General features: G+C 42.8%; 1 protein-coding gene across 1 annotated transcript; it reads right to left on the bottom strand.

The window, feature by feature from the left end:
- Window positions 1–443: 443 nt before the first annotated feature.
- Window positions 444–24,229, bottom strand: map3k21 (mitogen-activated protein kinase kinase kinase 21). Its single transcript, XM_007577388.2, has 10 exons — window positions 22,066–24,229; window positions 8,848–9,028; window positions 8,605–8,753; window positions 7,669–7,844; window positions 5,924–6,164; window positions 5,216–5,338; window positions 4,126–4,276; window positions 3,551–3,645; window positions 1,827–2,642; window positions 444–1,499 (listed from the first exon to the last, which is right to left on the bottom strand). Exons 1-10 carry the CDS (start codon window positions 22,856–22,858, stop codon window positions 1,153–1,155), a joined length of 3,072 nt encoding a protein of 1,023 aa, XP_007577450.1. The 5' UTR covers window positions 22,859–24,229; the 3' UTR covers window positions 444–1,152.
- Between the last annotated feature and the right edge of the window lie 474 nt (window positions 24,230–24,703).

Consider the following 24,703-nt stretch of genomic DNA (forward strand, 5'->3'; position numbering starts at 1 on the left):
TTGTGAAGCCATGCGGATACTGATGTCATCTTCCAGCAGAAGGTGACTCCTGTAACCATGGCAACCCCCTGCGAACTGGTCTGACCCGAACCCCACAGAGAACCTGTGGAGTGTTGTCAAGATGAAGATGAGTTAAGTGGATAAATAAACCGTAGGCTGATATTTCTGCTTTCCAAAGCCTTATGGAATATTTCTGAGACGTTTCATCAATCATCAAAATTTAAAATAAAAGCTCGAGTGTGTGAGATGAATCCGTAAGAGTTTAACTTTTTCAATTCCCCATTACAGACGCAGCTCATGTGTTCATGTTTCAACCAATCAGCTCTTGTTGAGTTTTACTGCTTTATGTGAAAAATCTGCTTTAGTGTGCCGAGAACCAGAAAAAAAAAGACATCTATAAATACATAAACAGCAACATTTTTCTTGTCTTTTTTTTTTTTTTAACAAGAATAGATTCCATGTCTGCTTTGTAAGACTTCCAGTGATTTTCTACCTGCATCTCTATAATCTTTAGGCCATTCTGGGTGAAACAATAGATGCTTCGGCTCTAGCATTGATAATGTAACCTGTTCCTAGAGCGCAGAGTGAGCCGACAGTCGTAAAAACACGTTTGCAATAGAAAACAACAGCAGCATCAGGCTGACAGTGGGTAAAAAGTCATATTTACAAATATTGCCGTTTTTTTTTTTTTCTGTTTTTTGTGAACATTTTAAGTTTACATGCACGATTCTCCAATGAGAAAATAAATCTAGGCTAGGAGCCTGATGACGCAGCTGTGAAACGGAGGTGGAATGTATGTCCTGCTGCCCGCTAACTCAGTTCATATTAAATTACCAATAAAAATAAATAAAAAGTTGTTTAGAGTTGGGGGAGATGCAGCGGCGGTCAACGTTGAGCTGCGACGACGTACCAAGGGGGACAGGGCGGGGTAACGGCGAGGTTAGAGGTCAGAGTCTGTTCTGGAAATGTGTTTAAGGCGGTTCTTTTAGAGCGCTGTGACACCCCAACGTCACTTTGCTCAGGCACTAAGAAAAAAATAAAATAAAAACCTTCTTTCTATGGTGCTTTTAGAGACAAAAAGGAAGAAAGGCAGCGTACGTCTAAAGCCCCCCCAGCTACCCTCTACAGCCCGCCTCGCTCAGCTCCAGGCTCCTAGGAGAAAAACTCTTTCTCCAGCTCAAACATGGAGGGCCGTGCTGGGGAGCTCTGGATGCGGCAGAGCGGCACGGTGCAGTCCCGCTTCTGCCCCTCCGTGTCCATGTCGAGCAGCGAGCAGCCCACCTCCGAGGACAGCACCACGCTCAGGTCCTGGGCTGTCTTCTCCCCGGAGTAGTGGCCCAGGGAGTAGCTCTTGTTGCGGCCCCGCAGCAGGGCCCAGGCATGGGGCTTGGCCCGGAACGACACGGGCCTCTGCCGCGGGACGGCGTCCCCGTTGGCCGGCTTTTCCTCCTTCTCCTGCTTCCTCTGAGCAGCAGGTGGCGCCGGAGGGCCGTTGTGGGCTGTGAGCAGAGAGAACAGTCAGATAAACCCGAGCATGCCAACTTCCTCCAGCTATGCACTGCAAAAAACACGACATGTTGTCAAATGCAAATGTCTTAGTACCCTGGAAACAAGACAAAACTGATGTACAAGCAACGTTTCAGTGAGATATGCACCTGGTTTTGAGTTAATAATTCCTTAATATGAAAAAGTACTAGTTTTAAGTACTTCTCCTGCAAATGAAACAAGACTTTTTAATGTATTCATCCACTGGGAGGTTTGCTGTAGAAACTAGACCAAAAATACTCTGAGATCAGTGTTCTTGCGGTGCGGTGTGTGCCCCTCACTGTTGTGGTTGGCGGTGTACTTCTTCCTGCGCAGTCGTGTTCCTGTGTTGTGGTTGCTCTGCTCTGGGGGCCGACTCTGACTTTGCTCTGCCTTCTGGGTTTCAGCTGCAGGCTTGCTGCTCTGGCTGTCTGCAGCTGCTGCTCTGACGGGTCGGGATGTTTCCGAGTTGTCATCGTTGACCGCAGGCTCGGCCTTCCCAGGATTCAGCTCCGACGCCTCGGCCTCCGGCTGTAGGAGGCACTTGGTGGAGTTGCACTCCATGATGGCCGACATCGAGACGAGGTTGACCGGCGGGGCGGCGCCGCCGTTTGAAGACGCGTCTTCCTTGCGGGAGCGGCCGCCCGGTGGGGAGGTGCTGCGGCGGAACCGGGTTGCACGCTGAAACAGGCCCTCCTTCTTCTTCTTCTCCTCTTTTGGGGTCTCGCACTCCTCAGGAGGAGCTGAGGTCCTGATGGCCTCTCTGATGTCGTAACCCAGGACCACAGAGGCCAGCAGCGAGCCACAGCCGTACAGCGCAAAGTCGGTCTTCCGTCGCGCCGACGCCCTCTTCAGGCTGTTGGTGGGGGTCAGCTGAGGGGTTGTGGAGGTGGAGGAGGTGGACGTGGTGGTGCAGGGGTCTTCCGGAGTCTCTGGGGGACTTCCTGCACCGACCCCGGCGTCGCCCGGTCCGCCGCTCCCACCGGGGCTCTGAGGCTGCGTCTCGTCCTTCCACAGAGGAAGGTCGATGTAAACCTGGTTGGGGAACTTGAGCTGCTTTGGTTTGGAGCTGCTGTCGGGACATTCCTGGGGGAACGCCTCCTCCCTGCCTGCTCCCACTGAAAACAAACACACAACTGGTTACATGTAATCAAAACAAGGAAAAAGGGATTTTCTTTGCAAATAAAGTCTTGATGATTCGTTGTACATTTGCCCTCCTCACTGCAGATCCAGACACCATTCTGTCGGGGCGTGTTTCTACGAGCCCATTTAGAAACTGATGTTGTGCCGAAACAGCTCCACTAATTAGTCCAAACTTTCAATTTATGCCACAAATTTTCTATTGGATTCAAGTTTGGACTTTAACTAGGCCACATGAGGCAGCTTCTAACAGGTTTTCTTCAGCCTTGTGAAGAAAAGTACCACAACAAGACACTGCTACCACTGGACTGGCCCCAGGTAACAGTGGGGCCAGTCCACCCGGTCAATCAGGTCCAAGGAGAATGAATGGCAGTCCTGGATTGGCTGCTTTGCTAATGCCAGCTAATAGCGTGCCAAGTAGCATTGGTGCTACAGCTTCGCATGCTGCATTTTCTTTTGAATATTTCAGATATTTTTTAGGGAAAATCTGTAAATAGGCAAATTTTCCACAAATAATACAGCATACCACAGAAAAGTCTGCAAATACTGAACTGTAAATAGGTGAGGGTCCACTGTGTATTTCACCAGGGGTGAAGGGTGATGAGACGCAGAGTTAGAAACCAAACCAATAATTTTGCATGCAAGACAAAATGTCTCGTTTTCATTTCATCTTCTGGGCGCCTGCTGTGTTGCTTGCATGGTTTATAACAAAATGCAAACAGAACCAAAGAAATAAACACCATGAGGTTCAAAAACTATTTCAAAAAGTAGAAATAAACCCACATATATGTAAGAAAAGAATAAAGATTATAGCAATAAAGGTTTGCGTGCCTTCTCTCTATCGTATGTCTATCTGATAGTTTGTGGCTACCTGTCATTAGCTCACCTTGTTCGCCGAACAGAGCGGCCAGGGGAACAGACTTCTGGGACTTCAGCAGGCTGGTGGACCAGGGGTTACTGCCGTCTGACAGAGGACGCACCCTGACCCCAGAACACAGGAGATGGTGAAGACGAGTACCAGACAGACTGCAGGGTCACTGAACAAACTAAATGAGGCACATCTTACATATTTATTACTTTGAAAATATTAATATTCCCACTTTGTGTTTGAGTGAAGTAAATAAGTAGAGAGAAAATAGTTGAAAAAAATGGGAGTTGTTTTTGGAGCCGGCTGCCCAGTGGAGAAAGGTCGTGGGTTCGAATCCCAGCTTGGAGTCTTTCTAGTTTGCGTGTTCTCGCCTGAGCATGAGTGGTTCCTCTCCGGATCCAAACACGTGACTGTAATCAGCTTAACCGCCCTCGGATACGAAAGGTTCAAGTGTCGCGTCAACAACAGTTCACAGGCAGAAGCTTTATCATCTGATTAGTAAACTGACCTCCAGGTTGATGCAAAGTACAGAAAACTTTTAGGAACATCAACCAAATGTTCTGGGACTGAGCCTGGCTGAGTGTCAGTCTTACCTCTCGGCTGCAGCAGGTCTTTCTTTGCTCTGAACTGAACTGGGGCCCCAGGTTCTTCCTTTCTTCTTGATTCCTTTTTTCACGTCGTCGAACTCCTCCGGCCTGAAGAGGGAGCTGCGGCCCCACGTACGGTTGCTCTCGTCTTGTGTGACTGACAACAGGAATTTCTGCTTACTACAGACTCATAATATGATTGTCGCAGAAGCTGCACGAGAAACTACGAGGACGCATTTTAATCTGTTAAATCCAACAATAATCTTTGAATAAAATCTCTAATGTCTGTGTCGTCTTTAACTCTTGCCCTTACAAAAGGCCTGATTCAGTTTTTAAGAGCTAATTTGATGGATTTAAAAGTTCTTGTCATTTTTTTTTAGTTATCTGAGAAGATACACATTGGTACCTTTTTAAAACATTTTATTAAGTTAGAATAGAAAAGGTGTTTCAGTCTCACTAAGACTGCATAAGTCTAATAACTGTAAACTTTGTTTAAAATGATTAAAATTGACTTTACAAAACAGATTTTTTAAAACTAAAATAGAACACTTTTTAATTTGTTTGTTTGTGGCTGGATACAAAATTTATCCAACTTCCCCACGCCCCCCAAAAAACAAAAAACTGAATTTAATTGAATAATTAAAGAGAATATGGAAGAGATGAAACCTCATTATTCAATAAACTTGTGTCCAGTAGAGAAAATAAACTGTTTGTTGTGAAGTTTTAGGCCGATTTCTGTTTTCATACTGAATCGGAGCTGATCCACTATCTTCCTGCTCGCTCTGAATGTCTCCACCTCGCTGAAATGAACAAGAGGAATTTGCTCCTGTTATCACAAGGGCGTTGCAGCGTGCCTAAAAGTCTTTACCAAACTGTTTAAACAACTGACTGGCTGCCTTTTTGTCCCTCTCGGTTAAAAACGGCATCCGCCTGCTGGGCTCTAGTAAACCTCTCAAAGAGCTGATGTGATTTTCTTTTTTTCTTGTCCCCCCGTGATTTAATTTTTGAAAAAGAAGATCCAATTTAATCCAGGGAGCATGGTTGGTGTTTAAACTTTCAGACTGTGCATGGCCTGAGGAAGACGAAGCGGACTCACGCTGGATGGCTCGCAGTCGAGGGATGAGCGTGGGGCTGCTGGGCGGAGAGGAGCTGGTGCTGTGGAGGCTGCGCCGCTTGTCCATGGAAGGCGACGCCTGCACGGTTATCTTGTGCTGGAAGTCTGCAGGATGCAACATGGACATGCAGGCGGGTGTAATTCACTCTCAGGGTTTACTCAGGGATTAGACAAGGAGCATTCTTTGTAAATGGCAAATATTGCACAAGCTGCTACACTGAACAAAACTCTCAAGTATAGAAAACCTCACAGTTTTATAGTAAATAAACACAGATGTCAGTAGCTGCCTTTCTATTGACAATATCGCTGCGCAAATGGGAATTGCAGCTTGATTGAAATGAGTCAATTTTGGAAGAAAAAAAAAAACATTAAAAACACAGAAATGAGGTGGATTCTCGGCTGTATTTGGCAAAACTGAAATTTAAACACTTTTTTCGCATCACACGTGTCACATGACCAACAACCGGATGTTACCGCTGGTGGAAAAGACAGAAAAGACGGCAGGAAGTGGTAGGAGGATGATGGTGTGGCATGTTTTTTAATGACTTACTCCTGTGTGATTTTAATTACCTTAATTATTTAAACACCGCAATTGCGAAATTGTGTTTTTCCGAGGTTAGTTTTGCACACATTTGTAATAAAATAATAAAACCTAATACAAATAAATCAATAAATGACATGTACTCTCACCTGAGGGCAGGCTGATGCGGTTCCCATCCTTCAGTTTGAGGCGGGAGCGTTTGAATTTGCCTTTCCTCTTCTTGACGTTGGGCTTGTCCTTGTTGAGCTGGAAGATGAGGATGTTGAGCTCTCTCTCCAACACGTTGATCTCGCGCTCCGCCAGCTGCTGCTCGCGCCGCTTCAGCAGCTCCTCCTGAGACTTCTGCTGCAGGGCGGCCCGCGTCAGCTCCTCCTCCCTGGAGCGCAGCTCCTGCACACAACCGGGTTGGAAGTGAAGGCTGGGCTGCCTGCTGGAAAGCTACAGAGCTACTCTATGAAACCGAGGAGATACGGCTCAACAGAAGCATCTTCAGACTGTCGGACTGCGCCGGTTCATGCTTAAAATAGATCAAATCTGTTCATTTGAACAGGAAGAAAGGTTACTCTGGATACAAAAACTGATGTAAAATGCTAAAGGAAGTTTTTGTTTTAAAATATTAATAAGACCCTGACTTACAGCAGCTAGTTTTGATGTAAATAGACGATCGTTCATGTTGGAAATCAAGGAAAATATTCTAAATGCTGCTCTGATATCGTCTTATATTTTAGATCTTGAACATGAATCGTAATTATCTAAAATCAGATCAAAAGCTAAAAAAAAAAAAAAAAACTTAATTAGCTCAATTTCTGAAATATATGGTTGCATTAAAAATTTCTTCACCTACCGTAATTAAATATCTTAATTTAATCGCCTTAAACCAAAAACTTTCATCGATTTAAGTGATTTAAAATGAAATCGCTAACCAAACTTACAATGCAGGTGTTATGAATAATTTGTCAGATCCTGACAGGATTACACGGTGAAATCAGCAGTGAGGGTTCAAAATATTCAACAGATTACGTTCTGGTTCTCATGTTCGAGGATTTAGAGACACATTCTCAGAAACGCGTTAAGATACAAAGCAGCCTTGAAGACAGATTTCTGTAGGATAAGCGGTGGATGACTCCGTGAATAAGAAGTTGACTGTAGGATTAGTTTGTATGTTGCTGCGAACTTCAGTTTCCTCCCAGGGTTTTTCCTCTTTTCCTCCATCTTTCTCTCAATTCCTTTCTGCTGAGTAAAGATAATCGGTACTAGATGACTTCGGTAAAGCAGCTTTACAGTCGAAACCCGTCAGCCTCCCAGATTAGTGTGGGATATTTGCAGAAAATCTACCAACATAGTTAACAACACTGCCATTAATTATGTGAAATTTGTATCAGGAAAATGGTTGCCAATCCTCTGAGAAAACACTTTTTATTAAGCATGATTAAAAAAAAAAAAAAAACTACTGAGAGTTAAATAATATATCTGACTAAATGACCAATATTCACAATAAGGAGTGGAAAAAATAGAACATATTCGCCTAGATTAGGAGAAAGAAATATAATTTAAAAGTCTTAGAAACCCAACCTGTGTGGTTCAGCTCACTATTTGTGCTGATCCTGTTTTTTCATTTGACACTAATTAACCCTCGCTTTAAGCGTACACTTAAACAGAAAGCAGATTAAGCTCTTAACCAGGGGGAAGTACGCTCAAGCACCACAGGAGTAATGACTCAGTTAGCTAAAGACGCAACAAGCTTATTAAATGAAGGTGACCAGTCAGGGCTTTCGAGCGGCTACACTTGGACTGCTTCGTCTCTCAGCATCTGCAGACATCAAACGCTGACGTCTGGTAAAGTTTCCACACAGAGCGAGGTGGAGATCGTCGATGCCTTCTGGTCGGCGAGTACCTTCTCTTTGGTCCTGAGCTCATCGAACATCTCCTGGATCTCCACCCGCCAGTCGTCCTGCATGCTGTGGAAGGAGTCCTGGGGCATGGTGGCCATCACCGCCTCCTCGATGGCCGACAGCTGCTCCAGGATGCAGGAAAAGGAGGGGCGGACGTGAGGGTCCTGGTCCCAGCACTCTGCGGGACGAAGCACAGACCGACCCGGGTCAGAACATCTCCGAGCAAAAATCCTTCCCATCTCTCTAAATGGGCTACCAACATATAGCCAGGTAGCTGGTTTTACAGCGGACAGCTGGCATTTGTAGGATACAAGCAGACGCACAGTTGGTGTACAGAAACGTTTTGCAGTATGTCCGACTGGTTTCATCAGACAGAGAAAAGGTTCTGGTTGTCGTCGGCTCAGCAGAACTTTTGTTTTAGTCAGAATGTGAAAAATGATGATGCCAAAAAGAGGCTACGCTTTAACTGAACTGTCGTGTGAATTTTGAACAAACTCTTAAAAAACAGAAAATGGAAATAAAGCGGGTTTCCATTTACTGGTTTGGAGCGAATCAACCAGGTTACGCATGGATGCAATGAACAAGATGTAGAGCTGGAAAACTAGCATGGACCACACATCTCCTTCCACTGAGAGGTCTGGACTTTTTTCACATGTTTCAGAGTCAAGCCCACCAGTGGATAAGAACGTTGGCTGCATCAAAAGAGAGAAACACCACATTACCCACAAAGTCTCGCACTATTTGGTTGAAGAAACGTAAAGTCACGTTTCCCCCCTTAAGAATGCAAATAACAGTACTTTGGCCAGTTCACTTACTCACTAGGCAGTACACACAAAATGCAGATTTTTGTCAGATTAAACAGCAAAGTAAATTTGACTAAAAATGACAGCAGAATTGGTTTATTTGATTTTCAAACAAATTGATTTGGCTGTAATCACCTTCCATAAGCTTGGCGAAGGGTTCGGGGCAGGTGGAGGGGATGGGAAGAGTCAACTTGTTGACAGCCACACCGTAAGCAACAGCCAGACCATCGATCCCTCGGTACGGGACCTCCCCCGTTAACAGCTCCCACAGCAGGACACCGTAACTAACGGATGACACAGACACACACAAATAAAGTCACCTTCACCGCATGAAGGATAAGATACTTTATTCAGAGTCGTAGTCTGTCGTTGCCGCACCTCCACACGTCGCTGCCTTTGGAGAAGAGCGAGGACTTGATGACCTCTGGGGCCATCCAGGAGTAGGTGCCTGCAGCCGACATTTTTGTAGTTTTGTGCCACTCTCTGGCGAGGCCGAAGTCCGTGATCTTCAAGGTCTTCCTCCCGATGTCGTCGTTCTCAATTTTTTCAAGTAATAAAACTGAGAAAAGGGGAGAGAGGCAACGCTGAAATAAGGCATTTCAAGCGATGTAGTTAAATTTTCGAGATTAAGTTTGATTTTTTTTTTTTTTTTTACATTCTGCTAAATATTACAAACATAAAAGCAAAATAACGTCAAAGAAAAGAAAAGCAAAGCTGCAAAATAAGCATCTGAAAGTAAACTGGTTGGAAATGGATCCAGACTCCAATGTTCCGACACAACACAAATTCAATTTTTTAGATAATTTTTAGATTATAAATGTAAAACTGCTGATAACTTTACAACGGATGGATGAATAAATAATCAACAAAGTGATTGATGGATGAGAGCAAAAAAAAAGAAAAGAAAATCAAACAAAAATACTTAAACTCCAAATGTTTCTCGTCACCTAAGATTCAGAGACACAGCTCCAGTCAGACTGATTTTTTTTAACAAGCATTTTTAGTAAGTTTTTTTTAAATAGATAACTATGATTAACGCAGCAGAACAGAAGGAGAGAGAAAACTGCATGTGAGGAGTGATGGGTGACATTCATGAGGGCAGGCAGTACACAGCGCCACTCGTTACTGCGGCAACGGGAGGCTGACAGCGCCACAAAGCGCCTGTCCTCAGGTCCTAAAACTGCTTAACACATTAAAGGCTGAAGCCCGCTGGTAACCCAACGCCTGAAGTGAAAGCGCGGCCGCGGAGAAACCGGGTCCGACAGACGTGCCGTATGAAGTCCAGACAGACAATCTGTGACAATCAGGTGTGAAAAATCCACACCTACAGCTGCCCAACACTCGCTGCTCTTTTATCCACGTTTTCCTGGAGCGCAGTGAACAGAAACAGCCGGGGCCTGGCGGTCTGAGTTCCAGTCTGAACCCACACAAGACGAGTAACTTCTTCCTCCCGCTTACATTTAACTGGGAATACTTCTAGTTGCACACAGAACAGATAGTAACTGTGTGGAAGTAAATCAGCTCCACCCATCATTGTTATGAGGAAGGCAATAATTGTTTTGAAATTGCAGCCGTACAGCCACTAGCAACAAGTCTGTGAAAGTACCAGAGCAGCCTGACTGACTGACCAGGTAAAGCCAGGCGCTTATACATGAGATGGCTCATGAAAAATAATCCCACACGTCGGTTTTAAGGTCTGTTGTCAGCTTTGCTTTCTTGTTTCACATATTTTATCTTCAAAAAACTGAATATTAACAGCAAAAAGTGGCTCTTTGATGTCTTGATACTCTTGATTTTTTTCACATCTGTTTTTACTTCTGCCAGAAACGTCTCTCATTACAAACTGCCCCACTTCACGACTTTATGCGCAGACCTATCGCTTACAGTCGAGCTGCAGAGATTCTGCGAAGCAAACAACGGAGGAGCTGAAACGTACGCCTCGATCTTCCTCAAGTTACTTCTGGGTTATTTTTAAAGTCAATGTGAAAAAACAATGACGGCCCATTAAAAATAAATCCATCAAAGTTGTGTTTGTTTTTTCCCAAGCGTGCAGAGCGGATGGACTTTACTATGCGTTTCTTGGGGTGTTGTGTCAAAGGAGTGAATTGTTGGAATTTTTAATAGTTAAAATGCGACATTGTAGCAATTTCCAAACAGAAATATTTGTGATGCTTGTAACAAGGTAGCTGCATCATGAGTTGTTTTTTTGTTTGTTTTTTGTTTCTCTAACCTTGAACTCGCTGCTCTCAATCGCTGCACGGCAAACACAGAAACAAATATTCACCAATAGTAAATTTACCTCCCTGATTTTATGCGCTTCTTAAAAGCTTATTGTTCTGCTGATTATTACAAGTCCTGCTTCTTAATTAAAGAGTAAGCAGATCCGTTGACAGATGCCAATGGGCGGCAGAAGGCAGCCGCTGCCCTGAAGAACCGTCGGTGGGCTCAGAAATACGCCTCGTCACTGCTGGGTAAATATAAAAAAAAATAAATAAAAAAAAACTCAAACAAGCAGAATGGCCTCCATTAAAATGTCCACGATATCGGAGGCGCTGGGTGACTCGGTTGGTACAACGGGTCAACGTCCTTGACGTGTTTGTCCTTGGATAGCTGGATTCCTGGTCTTAGGTCATCTACCTAGTTCTCTCTCAACCCTCCTTCCTGTGATATTGGCATTAAAAAAAAAAAGCTGCCAGAGCCCAAAAACTGACCACTACTTTAAAACAAAGCACCACTTAACCATAAAGTCTCAGTTTATCTGAAGGTTTTAGGTGGCAATTTTCAGATCTGACCAAGTTAGTTTGTTTGCCACAAGAAACGAAAACATTTTGTACCAAATTTGACCGAAGGATATTTTAAAGTTTAATAGACCCTGAAAACAACAGAAACTGCATCACCTGTAAAAACTTCAAGAAAATACATAAACATTTCAGTCTAATAAATCACTAAAGCACTGCCTGACTACTCTGAATGAACTGCAAACATTAGGATGGCAGCATTTTGTTTTTTAAGAGCAGTATTTGTATTTGTGTGCATTTGACTGGGTTAAATACAGATAGTTTAAATCACAGCCTGCAAATCAATACCTTTAATTCCCCGGATAGGAAAAAAAACCCCATGAACTTCAATGTTATTTTGACATCAAAACCAAACCTAGTTTGAAAACCTTAGCTTCAGTTTCAAGCCCTGAAAGGATCTAAAGACAAAAAAGTAGCAAATCTCCTTTTTTTTTATTTAAGTACTACAAGAGTGTTTGATTTGTTTATGAAGACAGAAACAAATGAGTTGTACTAAATCTCAACTTGTGATAGGTCAAAATATAACAACAACAACAAACAAAACAACTTCATTTGATCATAAATCCTATTTTTCCAGAAATGTTAATTTTTCTTTTAGGTATTCGAGTAAATCTGAGAACACAAACTTATTTCCATTGTTATCCAAACTTAGAAAACAATTAAATAAAGTGATAAACTTTTCAAAACTGGACAGGAACCTCGAACAGTGAAGCGAGCCCAGATGAACTACAAACTCTCTGATTGGGTAATTCTGTGGTACCAAAACAGTTTCATATTCCCCCCCAAATTTCCACTTGACATGAACGAACGTGAAGCGGTACGCCGAGCTTACAAAGTGGTTTGTTTCTGAAAGTAGCTCTACTTTGTCGTCTGCAGCTCAGGTCAGCCGTCTAACGTGAGCAGTGACGGCTAAGATTTCCGTTGCCATCGTCAGGTAATATTTTAATAGCTGTGAAACAACCGCTAGCATCATTTCAGGACGTCCCAGGCTCGGTGAAGAACAGGGCCATCGGTGCCATTACTCTCCTGGGGCAAACAGGGGATCCTCTACCCCGGCTCCAACAATGGGAATTCCATTACAAAACAGGTTTCATTCCACCAGCGATACACTTCGACTTCCTGTTGTCAAGTCGTCTCCCGGTGAGCCCAAAGATTCCTCCCAGCGGCCTCCGTGGAACAATAGTAACGACTTAAGACGGGTTGGTTACACGACCTTGAGGAAAAGTGGTCTCGGGATGAACCTGTCTGTGCTGACTTGACGTATAAAATGTCACGCAGAATATTTTCTTTGGAGCTCCGTGCTACTTTGGTGTCAGCCCTCTAGAAAAGTTGGATAAAAGAACAAGCTTCTGTCACATGACTCCCTGCTGACGTCAAGCTACAAATAGCAACCTGTCACACTTGCAATCCATTTTATTTGACGTGTCGACTCTAACAAGAGCTGAGCTGCTGGCAAGTGGGAGAGTCAAAAGGTTGACTAATTTGGTTGCGTTTCAAATGATTAAATCAAACTAAGGAACTCCTGGTGAACATTTATTTGCTCTCTACTTAAAACGTGTCTTGAAAAATACTCAGTAAGTGAAGAGGAAGGGAAGGGTTTACTTCTGTTTTCAAAGTTTTATTGGCCAAAGTGAATCTGAAATGCGGAGAATGCATTTGTGTTCAGGCATGTAGGGTGGAGACGGGAGGTGAGCGGGTCATACGAGACCAAAATTTAACTTTAAGTCATGCATGCAACAGGTTGTGTGTGCTGGATCTTGAACACGTATCAACCCGATTTCCCTTTCCTCATTTTGAAGCAGGGTGGTAGCTGCATCATGCTGTGGGAAATGCTAAGGGAAGCTGTTCAGAGATGGAGCTAAATGTAGCATAATTCTAAAAGAACAGAGATTGCAAACAATTTCGTGGGTTCACCTTTCACTAAGATAATAAATATTCAGCTTCAGCAGAAACAAGACTTTAGATCAGATTTCCATGTGGTGAAGCGCCCAAAGTTCAGATCTAAATCCATTTCAGAAGATAGGAAACTCCACCCACTTTGAACTCCAGCTATTTAGAAATGAAAAATGGGCACAAATTGACGGTGACTGGATGTGCAGAGCTGGTAGAGACTCACACTTGCAGCTGTGATTTCAGTGAAAGGCGATCATGACTGTGACTACAAATGGATGCCACACTTTTGAAATATGTATTTGTGAAAACTATTTACTTGTTTTTATCACATAAAATCATAACATTATATTCATCACATAAAATCCTTAAAAAAAAACTAATTGGTTGGTGTAATAAACTAATCCCTAGAATACCAGCAGCAGTGAGACAAACAAACAGATCAACAGCAATCGATGAAAACTGGTGAGTTTATTTACAAGTCAAAGTCTCTACTCAGTGTTTACAAGCTCGAAGTCTCGCCTATAACCAACAGCTGAGTCAATCTTTTGGTCCTTCGGATCCATATTATGTAAGACTCTGTTGATTATTCCCTAAGAATCTGCCACACTTAAACACCGTCATGCACAAGCTTTGTGATTTTGGTAATTCAGTAATGTTCCGTAATCCAGACTATTTTCACTGTTGGCTTTAAGGATTAGGCCTGCAGGCCAACAACACGTGACAGAAACAGATGAGGAGTCGATTTTATGACGTTTTTGAAGCAACAACACTCCAATGTCAAAAGGTGTAACTCACTTAAAACAGTAAAGCTTCAAACCCCACAAAAAAAAGGCACACAGGCAAGACAGAGACAGGCAAAATTCTTAGTTTCGGAAAAATTGGCTGTGGTAAAACATTTCTAGTTGCACCTTGGAAACATTAACTTCTGCAGGCTCCGCTGGGTTTCAATGTTATCCATTAAAAGGTAAAGACGAGCTCATCACAACCCAAATACCATTCCATAAACAAAGCAACTTACAGATTTCAACCCCAGTTGAGTCATGGTGACAGTGACTGCTTTCGTTTTATCTGAGTCTCAACTAAAAAGATTTGGTGAGTCGATTTTCAAAACTACACACCAAACCACACAGAGATCACATATTAGGAAATATGTCAGAGATGACTAGTGAGCACTAACTAGCAAACTCCGTTACCCACATACAAAGTTGATCAGCCACAAACCAATTACCAAAGAAACTTACATTAAACTGAACTCAAATGTTATTTATTGTTACAAGCTAAGACAAAGATCGTTGCTTTGCAAACAAACTTGTAACTGGGGTTATAAGTTCATGCTTAATCTGTCTACCGTTTCTTACTCTGTTGACAAGAAAAAGAGTGACAAAGGGCACCAGCTCATGCAAATGAAGGCGCGTATGCCTTCAAGGCAGACCGCGCCCTGAGCCAACACCCATTTATTACTCCTTTCCCATCTCATGGAGGAACAGTGGGAAGATCAGACAAAAAGGTGCTGGGAACAAATCAGGTCTTATGCTTTCTTGATCGAGTTAGGTTGGGTCTGTGGGCCTTATGAAACATGTTCATTACACTCTTTGTGCAAAAAAAAAAAAAAAAACATTTTAAAATATTGAGTTTTCACCTGGCTCCTTTCAGAAAACAAATCAGCTGCTGCTGGCCACACCCTCCAACTCAATGTTTACACTTTAGACATGTGGAAATGGCTACAAACAGAATTTTTTTTTTTTTTTTTTAAATCCACTTTTGTAACCTCACTTTAAAGCAACTTTACAGGCTAATCAAATGTCTATGTGCAACCTGGGGATGCATGACGCTGCAGCTGTCGCTATTGTTACCAACCAACATGATTAATCTGGCTTTGAATCCCAAAATGGAGTCTTTCTGCATGGAGTTTGCTTGTTCCCCCCAAACATGCGTGGGTTCTTTCCGGGTACTCCAACTACTGTACTGTACTAGTGAGGTTAACTGGTCTTTCTTATTAGAAGTGTGTGTATGTGTGTGTGTCTGTGATAGACTGCCAAAACTTATCTCGACTTAAAGGTTAAAAATAAAAAACAAACTGTAAGAGATACTGTTGTGGTCAACCACTTCAGTGCTGGTCCAATGTCGTTACAATTTCTCATTGTTTATCTTGATGCCAATGAAAAATGAAAAATAAAAAAACAAAAATAAAAAACAACTATCTAACTCAGAGTCAAAACTATTTTGTTTTAGCGGAGACACTGGGAAATATATTTGATATTTTCTGATGTCCTACATATTTCTGGACTTCTGGAACATTCAAACAATTTCTAAAGATGATTCAGAGCAGCTTTCCCTCCTTCAGAGTGGGTAGATCTTTTTCTGCCTTTGAGCAACATTGCATAAGAAAACAAGTGATCCAGATCCAAACTTCCTCATTTACCAATGCCTTTCCTATGAAATTCATATTTAAAGGTAGATGAGATTTTCCTCAGCGGCGCATAAAAAGTAACTCTGTCTCATGAATGAATAAAAACCCCCAGGCAATCCGGCCGATGGGAACAGGATCAGCACCAACAGTCGGCTAAATCCATCTATCGTGGTCACATCCCTCTCTGGGCCACTTTCTCCTTGTGCGCCCTCTTCCTCTCCCGGTTCGTGCCTGTAAAAGCTGGCGTTCCCCCTACGGCTTGGCTTATTTACACCCATCAAATGTTTAAGGTGTGCAAGCCGGTGCCTTTTTGCCACATAAAGCATCCATCATTGTGTTCACAAGCCACAGACAGGAATGTGGAGGACTGGTCGATGTGGAAGGCAGCTCTTCTCAGCTGTGGGCCCTTTTCCTTTTCACCCAGCCCTGCAACAATAGGTGCAGTCAGGGAGAGGTCATAAAAAACACGGTGAAAGCATCTCAACTCCTCCTCTCTCCCCTCTGCCCTTTCTCCCACCGGAGAAAGGACAGGCAGTAACTGTCTGTGTGTCACCAGGGGTAATTGTGGGAAGCCAGAGAAAGTAGCCTTGCGCTACCTATTGGGACTCTAATGTTTTCTTTGGCCCGAGTCACCAAAAATTTAAGTAAATAGAGATGCGTACGTTGTTTAGGGAAATGTTTTAGTGGCCTCTCTGTCCTGATGAAAGATTTATGTAGGTCAAAAAAAACCAAAAAAAAAACAGAAACGCGGAGTTCGAGAGAAGTTGCTTTGCTTGATAGTTCCGACAGAAGCAGATACAACGCTGAGCATGTAGAGTTTTTACTGGAACTTTACAGTAAATACTTCTGTTATTTTCAGAGACAATAACTAATTTTCTGGAATTAGACCAGAGGATACTAAGCAACCCTGAACAGGAGCGCCTAGTTTACATAGTTTAGATCAACATTACATTATTTTTCTTCTTTTGCTCTTTCCTGTGGTTTGTTATTTGTGCCTGTATTTCCTTTTAATTCCTGTAAAGCCCTTTGTATTGCCTTGATGCTGAAAATGTGCTACATAAATAAAATTACCTTTACCGTTACATGTAAGATCTGACAATTATGACACAGTTCTTCCCAGTCACCGTCATCTGTTAGAGAAAGTTAGAAAAATGATGGATTGTTAAGAGTTTTGTCACAATCCTGTATTTGAGTTTGTCAAGTCCTATGCTTTTACAGACAAAAAGAAAGATTTTATAATTTACAAAAACACCTCGGTTACTTTAACTTTTAAGACCAAAATGGGCTCCATCGGTGTTCTGAATCAGATCTCCTCTGCACTCGTGTCTTCTTTTTTTTTTTTTTTTTACACCAGGCACACCAACAAAAGGATGGAAATTATTCCCAAGCTCTGGTGTATATGGTGCGTTCACTGTGCTAAAGGAGAGGTTGGTGTGTTCAGTGAGACACTGGGAGAGGAAGAGCAGCACCGGGACAACGCCATGAAGCCCCAACAATAGCTTCCGACTGACGGGTGTATGCAGCTGTACGCGCTCCAAGCGGAACTCCCGTCAGTTTCAGTGGCATTCAACCGCGCATTCCTGGCATACTGTCATTCAAACCAAGATGCAAGACTGCAAAGTTAATATGGACTGTGTGTGCTGGCTCTGGACCAAGTTTCAGTGTGCTGCTTGGCCCACGTGCTGCTTTGTCGAGTCTGCACACCCTAAATCAAAGAAAAACACACACACACACGCACACAAAGACAAAAAAAAAAACAAAAAAAAAAACACATCTTGAAGTGTGAAAGGATGAGCTTTGCTTTGAAACATACTTTCACATCTACAACTGGTATTTCTACAAATTATGTGGACGCAGTCAAGATGTTTGAAAACGTGTGTAAATATCCTACTTTGTAAAATTTATTCAGATGAATGACATCTAAAGAGTTCCAGAAACATCAGCACGACATTTTTAGTTTTAGTAGTGCTAAACCGCAACGCTCAGAGGACATGTGGCTAAACATAACCTGCTTGCGTCATAAGCAATTTACTGAGTTGATATTTTTAAGTTGCTATTAATAATATTCTAAGTAAAACAAACAACAAAAAAAAACCTTTGCCCTAACTAGACATGCAAAATATGAAGCAGCAAGACGGGGCCGAACAAAACGAGCAGGGATAAAATAAGACGGGAAACCCCCTCAGTTTGGGGCAATAAAAGAGTAGCGCTCCTCTCTGGGAGATTAAATATGAACAGAACAAAACAAAACGAGGGCTTTGAGACCCTCCGAGTCCTAGCCATTCTTTTGGCCGCAGTAGCCTAGCAACCGCTGCTTGACCAGTCCATTGTGTAAACGTATGTTAAGCTTTTATCCCTCATTAGCAACATTCCTCCCTGCAGGCTGGGATTTTACAGATTAGGTTGAAAAACACAATGGAGAATGGACAAATCTTGCTGACTTCCAACATATTACTTTACAGGCTAATCATTGATCAAACAGCTGCGTGTTTGTCTGCGTGGAGAGTGCATGGATCCAGAGTTGATAAATGACGGGCAAAGCAAGTCAAGCAAAGTTTTTCAAGCTTTGTTCTTCTACATCTGTATGTGTACACACCTGGCCATATCCAGGTTTATAATGCAGGCAAAACACAAATAACGCAATGTGATTTTAGTAGAGGTTGAACCCTTATTGTAGTAACCCTAACCCCCCACAGAGATTAATCTCTTTTCTATTATCTTTTTAGTTATTTAAAGCCAAAACAAACAGACAAGCCTGCAGCAGCAGATGCAACATCTCCTCTGAGCTTCGTTATTATATATTTTGTTGTTGTTGCTTTACTGGGAAAACAACTCAACACACTGCAGGGTGCCACTGGAGTGCTTGTGTGTCATAAAGAGGCTTTTGTGAACCAACTGTCCTGCTTCTGACCAAACACACACACACAAACACACAAACACACACGCACACACAGAGCTTCGTTCGCAGTCTTTAGATAGCACTCAGTGTTGGCTACACTATCTCCAGACTTCTGACCCTGAAACAATCTTCTGTGTGCAGGTCTTCACTCTGCTGTTGACAGGAATCAGTCTCCATCGTTCTCGAAAATGTGTGGGAAAAACTAAGTGTTTCAAATGGACACGTTTCTTATCAGGGTTTTTTTTTTTTACTCGTGAAGTTTGAGAGTAAAGAAGGTTGTGAAGGATCTTCCATGGCCTCTATATTAAGTGCTCTCTGTTGGAGCTCAGGTTTCCACCGTTTCACAGAGAGGTGACATGGCAAATATAGCAATTTGTGTTTGCCGCACTCTGCCTGTTTGGGGGAAGTGTGTTTGCGTATGTCAACCAAACATCCGATTAGCGGCAACAGTCTACACAACCTCAACTGTTAAATCCTTCTGCTCCATCTGGTTCATATTTAAACCAGAAATCTTATTCTAAACTAATACAACATCTGGACTTGGCCTCTCTGACACTGAAATGACCAAAGGTAAAAATATTTGTAGAGGCAACTCTACAAACTAATGATCCTGCTAGAAATTAGCCAGTTGGTTGCACAGCAACTAAAAATTTGTTGTTAAAAAAGAAAAAAACAAAAGCAATCAGTAAATACGCCACACTGCCACGAGGTCGCCATAGCAACACCACTCATTGGTGTGGAAGTTGTTAAAAAGTGAAGACCACTTTACTTTCAGTGTTATCAAGGTTTTAAATAAGAAGTTGCTACAGTAGTGAGAGTCATCGGATAACTGGAAGTTAATTTGTTTTAATCCCTTGACGATACCAGATCCATCTTCTCAATGCTTTGGAACTCTCACTGGTAGGGTTCGGATCCACCAACCAAGTAATCCTAGCTGCAATAATCCCGCTAATTGCTAATATAAGATGNGATTAATCGTAAGAATAATCGATAGATTACTCGATTACTAAAATATTCGTTTACAACAGCCCTATTTGAGACAATAAGTGAATAAATAATTATACAGCAAATCAGAGGTTTTTGCTGTAACCAGCTGTTTAGTCCTTCTTGAAACATAGTTCAGTAAAGCTGGGCTTAATTTTTAGAAACTTATGTCCCATAACCTGGAACATTTTAACTGCATCTAAACATTTTCAGTAATGAAAAGAGAGCTTTCTGTAATCCTGGTGTGTGTATTTTTTTTTATTCGCTCAAAACAACATATGAACAAACAAATAATTTCATAGTTTTCCATGAGGAATTAGAAAGTCAGAGCTCAAATTGGTTGGGAATTGGCCCCAATATATCTGATCGGTGCATCGATAAACCCGTGCTGTCCTATTTCGTACATCATCAGTTTTATTCCTACTTGTAAGGCTTATTTTTCTTAATATTTTGGGTAACACACACTTCTAATAAATCTGAGTGAAATATTTGTGGATAGACTTTTTTTTTTGTCATGGCGTAACTATAAGGGACTGCACAAAAAACCTCGTTGGTCATAGGATCCTCCACATTAGTGCAACCCGATCTCTTTCAAATCCAGCAAGAAAGTCTTAACCTCAAGCGCTCGGACAGTCTGGTATGTGTACATTTCACAGGTTTTGTCCCGGCATTCACACGTCGACTCCCACAGCTGGAGATAAACAGAGATCGCTACGCCACAGCTGCTCCCCACATGGCCCCGGGCTGATGGGAGCCTCCGATCACAAAAGGGAGAGAAATGGTGTTTAGGGTCACATTACACACATAAACACACCTGAGCTGAAGCGAGTGGCCTGTGTCTCTGGCCCACCCCCCCCTTTTTTTTTTCACTTCCAGTCCCTTTCCATTCATTATTCAGTCCTGGGAAACTAAAGTTTGCTGGCCTCTTATCAATTACCAGAACTGGAACAGTAGGCCTGCTGCTACTCTGTGAACCAAAATCAAGCGACATGAGCCTGTCATGGATGAGAAAGTCTCACAGTATCGAGCCTGTTCCTACTTACTAAATCACCGGCTTTGTACAATTACTCAGTTATTATGCACATGCTAACGCTTTCTGTACCTTTTTCCTCTCCGTGCCTGTTAAGCACACGTGGCTGGTAAATCACAGACTTTATTTGAACAACATTTCAGCTTTAGGCGGAGAGGGGGCTGGGAAAGTGAATCTGTGTGTTTTGAAGCATAAGGGGGTCTCGGAGCAGGCAAAGTGGCCCAGCTGGGTAAACTCTTCACTTTAGTTCACATCCTCTCGATGGCTTCATCCCCTCCTCCTCTCCACTTTGTTGCATTTTCAACCTATGCAGAGTAAAAGGCCTGGACTGGTCAAGTACTGCGGTGAAACATGTGAATTACGGGTTTGCAGTAGCTTCATTTGACACTGGTGTAACAGCACTGGGTGAGGTGAGATGTTTTAAAGCTAAACATTTCCAAATGTCCAATTTAATCAATTTTGATGTCTTGCTAAGGAGCCTTTAGCTTTGAAATCTTTATTTGTATTGTGAAAAGTTATAAACAGAATGCATTCTAGGCATTTTAATAGGTTATAGATCGACAAAGCATATCTCATAATCAAGTGAAAAGTGCATGGTTATATTTTCTCTGTTGTTTTTAACAAATAAAAATGAATGAAAAAATGTGTTGTGCATATCTATTCAAACCCCTGGGTCAGCACTTTGTGGAACCACTGCTCTCTACAACCACAACTGCAAGTCTTTTATGAAATGCCTCAAAAAGTTTTAGATGTTTTTGAACAGTTCCCTCTGAACAAAAACATCCCCACGGCATGATGCTGCCACCACCGTGTTTCATACTGATAAATTCTCCCACCTGAGCTGTGCATCACTGGAGCTCCTCTGAACTGAACTATACTGTTCACTGTTGTAAAAGCCTAAACAGAGCAGCTTTGTTTACACTGACGTTAAGTTACCCAAAGGTAGTTGGCATTTTGTCCGTGTGACATTCAGTATCTTTACAGTTTTCTTAAAATCTTACTCAACTTTGTCAAGTATGAAGTAATGCCATGAACCGCAGGAGGTCTTATACCCACCAGAGAAATGCTTCGGAGTGGTCAACTCACCCAAACAAGGATCAGATCAGAAAATGGCAATACATTAAAACATATGTTAGGTTTCTGCTTTTTGTGATTGTTATGAGATATATTTAACTATGATGAAAAAGAAATGGATGGACCATCTTCTTAAAGTACATTGGCACAAAATAAGAGCAAAAAGAAATTAAAAAAAGAAAAACACACACACACACACACAACACAAGGACATGCTATTTATTGATTATGTGACTTCTGGGATAAATTGTTTTTTCTTTATTTATTTGGGGGGATTTGAGTACATGGGTGTGAATAGAAATGCTGCTAAATAATAAATTCGATTTTGATAGATATGCTTATTTATTTGAAAAGTATACTCCATTTACTTCACAGTAAAGCTACTTTGTTCTGGTCCCCTAAATAAAATTCTAATCTGCAAGGCCTTTGCTAAAACTTTACAAAAGACACGCACGCGCGCGCGCGCACACACACACACACACGCACACACAGTCAAATCTTTGCTTACTGTTACTGGACTTCAGGTCCCGATGGATGATGGGTACCACGGCCTCCTCGTGCAGATAGAGCATCCCGCGTGCGATCTGCACGGCCCAGTTGACCAGGATGTGTGGCGGGATGCGCCTTCCAGTCAGCGCCCGGTTCAGCGTCCCGCCTCGGGCATACTCCATCACCAGGCACAGGTTGGGCTCTTCCAAGCACACCCCCTCCAGTTTGATGATGTTGGGATGCTGCAGCATTGAAAACAGCTTGGCCTCCTGCTTGACGCTGGCGGCGGTGGCCGTGATGTCCTCATCCGGGTCTTGCCGTGCCGCTTTCACCGCGACCTCCTGATCTTTCCATGTTCCCCGGTAGACTTTGCCAAAGCCACCCACGCCAATGATTTCCTCCAGCACCAGTTCACTGAAGGGAATCTGAGTGGGCGAGCTGGGCACTTGCTCCGACACCCCCGCCGACCCACTGGTTGCGGGAATACGGTAAATAGCGGGCTGGTACGTGACGTAATTAGAAGGGAAAATCCCGACCCGGTGGTTCAGCTTGCCCGTCCACCATCCTTCGTCCCCGGAGATCGCAGCGTCCTTGGACAGGACCTCGACCACGTCCCCTCTCCTGAGGCTGAGCTCGTCCTCGCCGCTTGCCTCGTAGTCGTACGCGGCGGTCCACAGGGACCGAGTGGGACACAGCGGGGCAGAGTGAGCCCACGACCGGACAGTCGGGCACTCTGTCCAGGCATGCTCCCCGGTCCCACCGCCGCCCGGCCGCCCTTCACCGTTTGGGGAAGCGGCCTGCGAGACATCCATTTCTCGGTGGCCCTAGCGGCACCATAGGGTGCAGAGCTTATAGAACTAAAAGAAAAAAAAAATTAAAACTTTAAAATATAACTTTTAAATATACTCATAATGTCACTTTAGCGAGGTGAATCCCCTCAGCAGCACCCAGGAAAGTCAAATCGTGTCCAAAGTCCTATGAGAGAGGCAGCCTACAAGCGTGTATCCACGTCGCCACTCCGGTAGAAGTATGATGGTCAATGAGCAACCCAGCGAGGCTGCTCGCTAAGATTAGCCGAAATACGGCTTAGCAAACACCAGCGCTTCATGGGCTGACGCCTGAGACTTATTAAAAGCGACCAATACGCCATGAATTGCGTATATAATATTTGTAAGTCAACTAAGTAACGACGAGATACCAAAATGTCCTGTGAGAAAACTAAAGTTAGCCTTAAACAGATGGAGCAAAGTTACCAAGTTTCCGCAGGTGCCGCAAGAGGTGCACCTGCACCGTCCGACCCGAGGAGAAACACAGAGCCTCCCCGGGGCTGGTGTCCCGTCCAAACTCGCAGGTAAATAGTTCGAAGCAGTCGAGTTGAGGAATGTAAAGTTTGCCTGCTGGTTTGTGGACTTTAAGGACAAACCCCGGCTGCATTCCAGACTCCTGGCTAGCGGGTTAGCTTAGCATAGGTCAGCCCGTTGGTTAGTTGGTTGGTTGGTTGTTTTGGGAAAAGTTGCCCCTCTTTTAAAACCGCTTCATCCACAGTCTCTCCTCCGAGTGGGGGAAAGAAAACCGGTGAGTAAAATGAAAAGCGCACAAAACATCTTAAAAGATAAACTTCTTATTAAGACGCGGACAGAAACATAAAAGAACAATCCCACAAACTTTAACCAAAACAATCCCTCCCCCGACCGCCACTGCTGTCGCTTAGCGGAGTGGGTCGCAGCAGAGGCTGGCTGGATCTGAGGACTGCTGCTGTCCGGGCTGGCTCTGGTGAACGCTGATTGGTGGACGGGGTGACACGTGACGAGCGCAGCAGTTGGAGTGGAGGAAGGAGGAGCCACTGTAGGAATGTCTGTGGAGAGCGCGCTTTCATGGAAATTATTGGAATAGTCAACCATAAAAACCCCCATCCACTCCGACACACATGCCCATTGAAACTGTTGATACTCAGCCACAGCTTTAAACTGCAGCCCATAAATTTGAATCCATATTTAATGTATTAAAATATATTAAATTTCAACACTTTATGCTTAACTATTGCATCCACATCCATACATATCAAATCATGCTTGGTATGGTGTGGAATGCATTATGCGATTTAACTGATTTCTTCATTAAAACCGCTTGTGGAGTGAGATTATGGCAAGCTCATTTTGCATATTGTCACCATCCTAAAATAATAAAAGTCCTAAATTGCCATCCCTTTCTTGCCAAAAGATGTTTTAAGCAAGGAAGAAAAAGAAGGGGGGAGCAAAAAAAAAAAAAAAAAAAATCACTTTTGGCAAAAAAAAAGAAAAAGAAAAAAGTATTCTGGCCTTTTTTTTGGAAGTTGACAATTGCAAGGCTATTAAAAAAAATCTATGTTTTTAAATATAAGTTTTGCTAATTTCATGAAAATCACCTAAATTAAAATTAAAGTACAAAAAGTATTTCTCTTTAATTAACCAATTTAAAATAGGATCACAGCCAAATAAAAGGTCACACTTTAAAATTTTATTTTTTTAGTGAAATGGCGTTTTAAACACAGAGTATTTAATTAAGCACTCACACAAGAAGAAAAGGTTTGTTATCACAAAAATAATAAGATAAATGTTGTTATCTCAACATAATGTGATAAGAAATTTATTTTTATGCATGGGAGCGCTTGAGCTTTT

Source organism: Poecilia formosa, unplaced genomic scaffold (assembly GCF_000485575.1).
Source record: "Poecilia formosa unplaced genomic scaffold, Poecilia_formosa-5.1.2 Scaffold439, whole genome shotgun sequence".
Classification (NCBI taxonomy): Eukaryota; Metazoa; Chordata; class Actinopteri; order Cyprinodontiformes; family Poeciliidae; genus Poecilia; species Poecilia formosa.